The sequence below is a fragment of the Salmo salar genome, unplaced genomic scaffold, assembly GCF_905237065.1.
Source record: "Salmo salar unplaced genomic scaffold, Ssal_v3.1, whole genome shotgun sequence".
In the NCBI taxonomy this organism is placed as follows: Eukaryota; Metazoa; Chordata; class Actinopteri; order Salmoniformes; family Salmonidae; genus Salmo; species Salmo salar.
Genome location: NW_025548793.1, coordinates 10,001 through 17,816, shown reverse-complemented (window position 1 = coordinate 17,816; position 7,816 = coordinate 10,001). Strand labels below are relative to the sequence as shown.

The 7,816-nt window shown below is 43.6% G+C and overlaps 1 protein-coding gene across 1 annotated transcript in view; it reads left to right on the top strand.

Annotated features, from left to right (window-relative positions):
• Positions 1-1,432: 1,432 nt before the first annotated feature.
• Positions 1,433-7,816, top strand: part of LOC106599393 (tripartite motif-containing protein 29) — a gene marked incomplete at its 3' end in the record, with an annotated part of 6,873 nt that continues 489 nt past the window's right edge. The window contains exons 1-2 of the mRNA XM_045712756.1: positions 1,433-1,789; positions 2,222-2,317. Of these exons, the coding sequence (XP_045568712.1) occupies positions 1,538-1,789; positions 2,222-2,317 (348 nt within the window). The remainder of the gene's footprint in view (positions 1,790-2,221; positions 2,318-7,816) is intronic.

Below are 7,816 nucleotides of genomic sequence, written 5' to 3'. Positions count from 1 at the left end.
CTGTCTTGTCTATTGTAGTTCTATGTTTAGTTAATTGGGGTTGGACCTTCAATTGGAGGCAGCTGGTTATCGTTGCCTCTGATTGAAGGTCCTATAATTAGGAGGTTGTTTGTCATGGGGGTTTTGTGGCAGATTGTTGCTGTGTATAGCTTTGTTCCTTACCGGCCTGTTCTTTGTCCTTTAATAAAAGAAGATGAGTGTACATTTTCCCGCAGCGTCTTGGTCTAAACCCTACGACACCTGTGACATTTACATTAGGGTGTATTGTTAGATACTACTGCACTGTTGGAACCAGGAACACAAGCATTTCACTACACCCACAATAACATCTACTAAATATGTGTATGTGACCAATAACATTTTTATTTGATTGTATTTTTGAAAGTGTTACATAATTCTCAATCCGCTTTGGCGTCGTGCCTAAAAACAGCACTTAGCCGTGGTACTGTATATTAGCCATATACTGTCACCACTTCCACCGAAGTCATTTCCTCTCCTTGTTCGGCGGTCGGCGTCACCGGTCTTCTAGTCATTGTCGATCCACTTTTTTTCATTTTCCATTTGTTTTGTCTTGTTTTCTTACACATCTGGTTTCCATTTCCATCATGAATTGTTGTGTATTTAACCCTCTGTTCCCCCCATGTCCTTGTGTGGAATTGTTTGTTTGTAAGTGCTTGTACTCTGTTACTGGTGCGCATCGGGTTTTGTACCCATGTAGGTTCGTTTTGTATTAAACTGCTCCGGCTATTACCTATCTCTGCTCTCCTGCATCTGACTTCACTGCCACCAGGTCCGCAATCCTTACATATACCACACCTCCTCAGGCCTTATTGCTTATTAGAACACATAAGTTTATTATAAGGCATTATAAAGGTCATTAAAATAATTCTAATATGTACTTCATAGAAACGGTTACCCTTTATATTCTAATAACTCACATTTTAAGATTCATTATTTCATTTATTCCATGTTAAGGGCTCTAACCAAGGAACAAGACTATTTGTCTCCCTCTTGCTGTTGCATGCAGTTCCTCTCTCTCTTCCTCCCTCCCTCTAACCCCTCCCTCCCTCTAACCCCACCCCTCTGGCAGAACCAGGAAGTCCCTCCCCCTCCCACAAACTCTATTCTGAGGAAACGAAACTGATCTGAGTCTCTGTGTCGTCTGTCTGTGTGAGAGTGAACAACCGTCCAAATGGCTCAACAGGGAGTTCTGCTGGACCAGGACCAGTTCTGTTGTTCTGTCTGTCTGGATCTACTGAAGGAACCAGTCGCCATCCCCTGCGGACACAGTTACTGTAGGAGCTGTATTGAGGGCTGCTGGGATCAGGATGTTCTGAAAGGGGTCTATAGCTGTCCTCAGTGCAGACAGACCTTCAGTCCGAGGCCTACGCTGAGTAGAAATAACATGTTGGCTGAGGTGGTGGAGAAACTGAAGAAGACAGGACTCCAGGCTGCTCCCCCTCCTGCTCTGTGCTATGCTGGACCTAGAGATGTGGCGTGTGATTTCTGCACTGGGACCAGAAAGCAGAAAGCCCTCATGTCCTGTCTGGTGTGTCTGGCCTCTTACTGTGAGAATCACCTCCAATCTCACTATGAATCTCCTGCTTTGAAGAGGCACAAGCTGGTCAAAGCCACCGCACAACTACAGGAGAAGATCTGCTCTCATCATGACAAACTGCTGGAGGTTTACTGTCGTACCGATCAGCAGGGTATCTGTTATCAGTGTTTGATGGATGAACATAAAGGCCATGATACAGTGTCAGCTGCAGCAGAGAGGACTGAGAAACAGGTAAGACCAGAACAACTTGTTGGTGACTGTCTGATAAACAAAGAATTAAAGATACAGTAGGAACTAAGGCTGTTTGAATATGAGATCATTCAAATGAAATGGATCCTCAGCAGAACAAATATGAACACAAACCTTGAGTATATTGATATGTTAACCCAGATTCTCCAGATGTATCACCATTTTATAATGTCAAACACTATTATCATTCTGAATGGCCTTTTATGAGTCCAAAGTTCAGTCTCAACCTGTTGATACATGTAGTCCTACCATAAAAACTATAATCATTCACATAGCAACAAATAAATATCATTTAGTAAATGGACCATCCATTTTTTAGACCTTCCTCTCTATGGGCCCTATGTCACATTACTATACTATTGATCTACTGGACTAATAAAGCTTGATAGCTCATTGAAGAGTGATTCTCCACAGAGGCAGCTGGGGATGAGTCAGCAGAAGGTCCAGCAGAGATTCCAGGAGAGAGAGAAGGAGCTGAAGGAGCTCCAACAGGCTGTGGAGTCTTTCAAGGTGAGTATTGTTGACCAGAGGAGACACACCATTTCACCTGTCTCCTCCAGTCAGAGAGAGAGAGAGAGAGAGAGAGAGAGAGAGGTAGAGGGGCCCCTATCAAATCCCACTGACCCCACTGTTGGGAACAGGTTGTCACTGCTGAGGCAGTGAAGAAAGTAGAGGAGGATGGGTCAAGGCTGAGGGATCCTGAGAGGATCCCTGTGAGTAGTAGATCTGTGACAGCACAGAGGGATGGGCCAACCAGTGATATATGCTTCAGTAAGGTTGGCTTCTTAGTGTTCATAGCAAATGGTTATCTACTGTACCGCAGAAATGGAATGTAAATCACTGAAAAAAATATGTTTTGGTGGCAGCTGCAGAGAAGTATTTGGTCATACTAGATTTGACTTCAGAAGAGTTCCAGGGTGTGTTGAGTGGTGGTGTCCCGTCCTCCCAGGTCGTTGGCCTGGTGCAGGAGCAGATAGGGTCAAAGTAGTGGAATGGGGTAGTGGGTTTTAATGAGTGTAGGGTTAGTTGGCCTGGTGCAGGAGCAGATAGGGTCAAAGTAGTGGAATGGGGTAGTGGGTTTTAATGAGTGTAGGGTTAGTTGGCCTGGTGCAGGAGCAGATAGGGTCAAAGTAGTGGAATGGGGTAGTGGGTTTTAATGAGTGTAGGGTTAGTTGGCCTGGTGCAGGAGCAGATAGGGTCAAAGTAGTGGAATGGGGGTAGTGGGTTTTAATGAGTGTAGGGTTAGTTGGCCTGGTGCAGGAGCAGATAGGGTCAAAGTAGTGGAATGGGGTAGTGGGTTTTAATGAGTGTAGGGTTAGTTGGCCTGGTGCAGGAGCAGATAGGGTCAAAGTAGTGGAATGGGGTAGTGGGTTTTAATGAGTGTAGGGTTAGTTGGCCTGGTGCAGGAGCAGATAGGGTCAAAGTAGTGGAATGGGGGTAGTGGGTTTTAATGAGTGTAGGGTTAGTTGGCCTGGTGCAGGAGCAGATAGGGTCAAAGTACTGGAATGGGGTAGTGGGTTTTAATGAGTGTAGGGTTAGTTGGCCTGGTGCAGGAGCAGATAGGGTCAAAGTAGTGGAATGGGGTAGTGGGTTTTAATGAGTGTAGGGTTAGTTGGCCTGGTGCAGGAGCAGATAGGGTCAAAGTAGTGGAATGGGGGTAGTGGGTTTTAATGAGTGTAGGGTTAGTTGGCCTGGTGCAGGAGCAGATAGGGTCAAAGTAGTGGAATGGGGTAGTGGGTTTTAATGAGTGTAGGGTTAGTTGGCCTGGTGCAGGAGCAGATAGGGTCAAAGTAGTGGAATGGGGTAGTGGGTTTTAATGAGTGTAGGGTTAGTTGGCCTGGTGCAGGAGCAGATAGGGTCAAAGTAGTGGAATGGGGTAGTGGGTTTTAATGAGTGTAGGGTTAGTTGGCCTGGTGCAGGAGCAGATAGGGTCAAAGTAGTGGAATGGGGGTAGTGGGTTTTAATGAGTGTAGGGTTAGTTGGCCTGGTGCAGGAGCAGATAGGGTCAAAGTAGTGGAATGGGGGTAGTGGGTTTTAATGAGTGTAGGGTTAGTTGGCCTGGTGCAGGAGCAGATAGGGTCAAAGTAGTGGAATGGGATAGTGGGTTTTAATGAGTGTAGGGTTAATTGGCCTGGTGCAGGAGCAGATATGGTTAAAGTAGTGGAATGGGGTAGTGGGTTTTAATGAGTGTAGGGTTAGTTGGCCTGGTGCAGGAGCAGATAGGGTCAAAGTAGTGGACTGGGGGTAGTGGGTTTTAATGAGTGTAGGGTTAGTTGGCCTGGTGCAGGAGCAGATAGGGTCAAAGTAGTGGAATGGGGGTAGTGGGTTTTAATGAGTGTAGGGTTAGTTGGCCTGGTGCAGGAGCAGATAGGATCAAAGTAGTGGAATGGGGTAGTGGGTTTTAATGAGTGTAGGGTTAGTTGGCCTGGTGCAGGAGCAGATAGGGTTAAAGTAGTGGAATGGGGTAGTGGGTTTTAATGAGTGTAGGGTTAGTTGGCCTGGTGCAGGAGCAGATAGGGTCAAAGTAGTGGAATGGGGTAGTGGGTTTTAATGAGTGTAGGGTTAGTTGGCCCGGTGCAGGAGCAGATAGGGTCAAAGTAGTGGAGGGTGTGGGTTTTAATGAGTGTAGGGTTAGTTAGAAGGGTGTTTTTTAGTATTATCATAATTTCCCCTTTTCCCATTTTGTATCCCATAATATCATGGATTTATATTATAGTCCAGTTGAGGCAGGTGAGATGCCTTTGGATATACGGACGTAATAAATTGTCATTAGCTTATTGGGTTGAAAGGCTGTGAGGTTGAGCATCCCACTGCTACTGTTCTAGATGACTGTTGGGAATATACTAGTAGACAAGGCAGTGGTTTTGGTTGGACAGTTGGAAAGCTTGCTGATGAGAGTAGTTTCAGGGAGTTGGAGGTTGGCCCTTTTCTGTGGTGATAGGGGATGTTCCTCCATGGTTACTCCCAGATCCTGTTGTTGATCTAACCTTGGTAGACAAAAGGAAAGATTGGGTCAGAAGTCAGTGATAAAGGGAAACTGGTTGACAATTACATTGGTAGAAGTTGTTATGCTTTTTACCTCTTTTCACAGATGGATCCAAGGGCCCAGATAGTGGGCCCACAGGAGCAGGTGTTTACCTTCCTGAATGTGATGTGCAGATATGTAGAAGACTAACAGATGAACTGTCAGTGTACTCAGTTGAACTGTTGGTGATAATAGTTGTCCTCCAGTGGGTGGAGGACGTACAGCCTGTTAGAATTATAGTATCCTCAGATTCTCTGTCTGTATTGAATAGTTTATCATCTGGTAAATCTATTAGGAGTGACCTACTATTGGAGGTATTAATGTTATTATGGAGAATTGAGAGAATGGGTCTAGTAGTGAGATTCTGCTGGGTCCCAGCACATTCAGGTGTGGAATGGAATGAAATTGTAGACTAGTTAGCTAAAATAACTTTAAAACAAGATATAATATATATTAATGTTCCACTGGGTAGAGGTGAGGACAAATGTGAGATCAGAGACATTTTGATAGATGTGTGGCAGAAGAGATGGGACTCTGAGCACAAGGGACGGCATTTATATGTCCTCTAAAGAAAGGTCGGTGGACCAAGGTTCAAAGGTCAGATTAGGAAGGAAGAGGTGGTGTTTCCTCGATTGTGTTTAGGACATTGTACATTGAACTGGTCCTTCCATCTGGTTGGCAGCATGTGAATGGTTTGTGTCTGGAGGGTATTGTCAATGAAACGGTGGAGCATGTGTTGTTATAGTGTTGTAAGGATGTTGAAGAGAGGTAAAGATTGAAGTGTAGGGTCATTGAGGTTGGACGGGGTTGGATGGGGGGTTGGAAGGGATTTGGGGGATGGGGGAGGGTCCATTAGAAGTTAGTAGGGATCTTTTTATTTTCTCAGAAGTACTGAGTTAGGTAGGAGGATTTAGAAATGGTGTAAACCGTGATTGAACACACTCCAGCACAGTAGGAGGCGCCACGCTCCTTTAACGTTGGTTTGAGGACCGCCATTATACCATAGAAGAAGAAGAAGTTGGTAACGTGAGGTTTTGTCGTTCGTGAAGAGTGCAGCTATTCTTTTGCCTATTTTCCAAATGTATTTTGTCATGGTGGGAGGGTTTGTTTATCGGTTTCCGCTGTTTATCGGTTAGAGTTGAGGAGGGAGTAGGGTAGTTTGATGTCCTCAACCGAGTGGAGAAGAAACGCTGTCTCTTCAGGTGCGTTGTGGAGAATGGTGTGGAGGAATTATTGATCCTGGTCGGTGAACAGGTGGGAGAGGAACATATACACTCTGTATCCAGAATGAACAAGGCGGTGGTTGTGGTAATGTAAAAGGTGAGTCTTGTTGTCCGGCTAGTTACCAGTATGATTTATGTGAGGGGTTGTGTTGGTGCTGATTTCGACAAGAGTAGTGGTGTCTAATCTGCCTCCGTTTATTACCACCGAACAGATCCGTAAAGAGTTGGTTCGTTTTGCTAAATGTGGAAGTGTTTTTCTGAACGAAATTCAAGGTTAAACAGGGGAGGGGTGGTACACAGGGTTTGTTAGCACAGAGGAGCCCAGTGATATAATATTATATATATAATATTACTATATGTCCCAGCTGTTTGCTGTGGTTTTGAAGTAATTCTCTTCCAGCCCGCGTTAACCTTGTAGGTTTACCTCAGGTAACTTATTATTAACTAACCTGGTAGGTTTACCTCAGGTAACTTATTATTAACTAACCTGGTAGGTTTACCTCAGGTAACTTATTATTAACTATCCTTGTAGGTTTACCTCAGGTAACTTATTATTAACTCTCCTTGTAGGTTTACCTCAGGTAACTGATTATTAACTAACCTTTTTTTATTTGTTTCTAAATGGCTGCTGGGTAATATGATAATCGTTGAAATCTGTTGGTTCGTAGACATCAAATAGAGAGAATGCTGCGCAGGTTCACTGAGTTGTAAACCTAATGGATAGGTGGAGATCATTGATTTGTAGCTCTGACTCAGTTGCTACCTCAGATTATGAGTCTATCAAGTGTGGTGAATGAGGTATGTAGTTCCCACAGAAGACCACAGGGAGGAGCAAGAGAGATATAAACCCATACAGTTTATCTCTTTAAATACCCTGTACCTAACAATCAATCTAATGTATTTATGAAGACCTTTTTACATCAGCAGATGTCACAAAGTGCTGTACAGAAACTCTAACCCTACGGATAACCTGTTTTATCCTGAACCCTAATTCTAGGGTAGGGTAGCCTAGAACCCCTTTAGAAACTATTATAGTAATAATATTATGTTAGTAAATACCATTATAGTACTAAATAGGTTCTATTGTTATTTTTTAAATAAAACCTATGTATAGTACTTAGCATTTAACTCTTTTTTTTTGTTATTTTATTATATTTATTATTTAGAGGAGTCTGTCTAAATAATGAAAAGTTAAGTTATTGCCAGACTTTTTAATGAAACCTTTATTTAACCAGGTGGGCCAGTTGAGAACAAGTCCTTTATTTAACCAGGTAGGCTAGTTGAGAACAAGTCCTTTATTTAACCAGGTGGGCCAGTTGAGAACAAGTCCTTTATTTAACCAGGTGGGCCAGTTGAGAACAAGTCCTTTATTTAACCAGGTAGGCTAGTTGAGAACAAGTTCTCATTTACAACTGCGACCTGGCCAAGATAAAGCAAAGCAGTGTGACACAAACAACAACACAGAGTTACACATGGAATAAACAAACGTACCGTCAATAACACAATAGAAAAGTCTATATACAGTTGTGCAAATGAGGTAAGATAAAGGAGGTAAGTTAATAAATAGGCCGTGGTGGAGAAATAATTACAATGTAGCAATTAAACACTGGAGTGATAGATGTGCAGAAGATGAATTTGCAAGTAGAGATACTATTAACTAACTGCTATCTCTCTGTCCCTCTCTCTCTCTCTCTCTGTCCCTCTCTCTCTCTCTCTGTCCCTCTCTCTCTCTGTCCCTCTCTCTCTCTGTCCCTCTCTCTC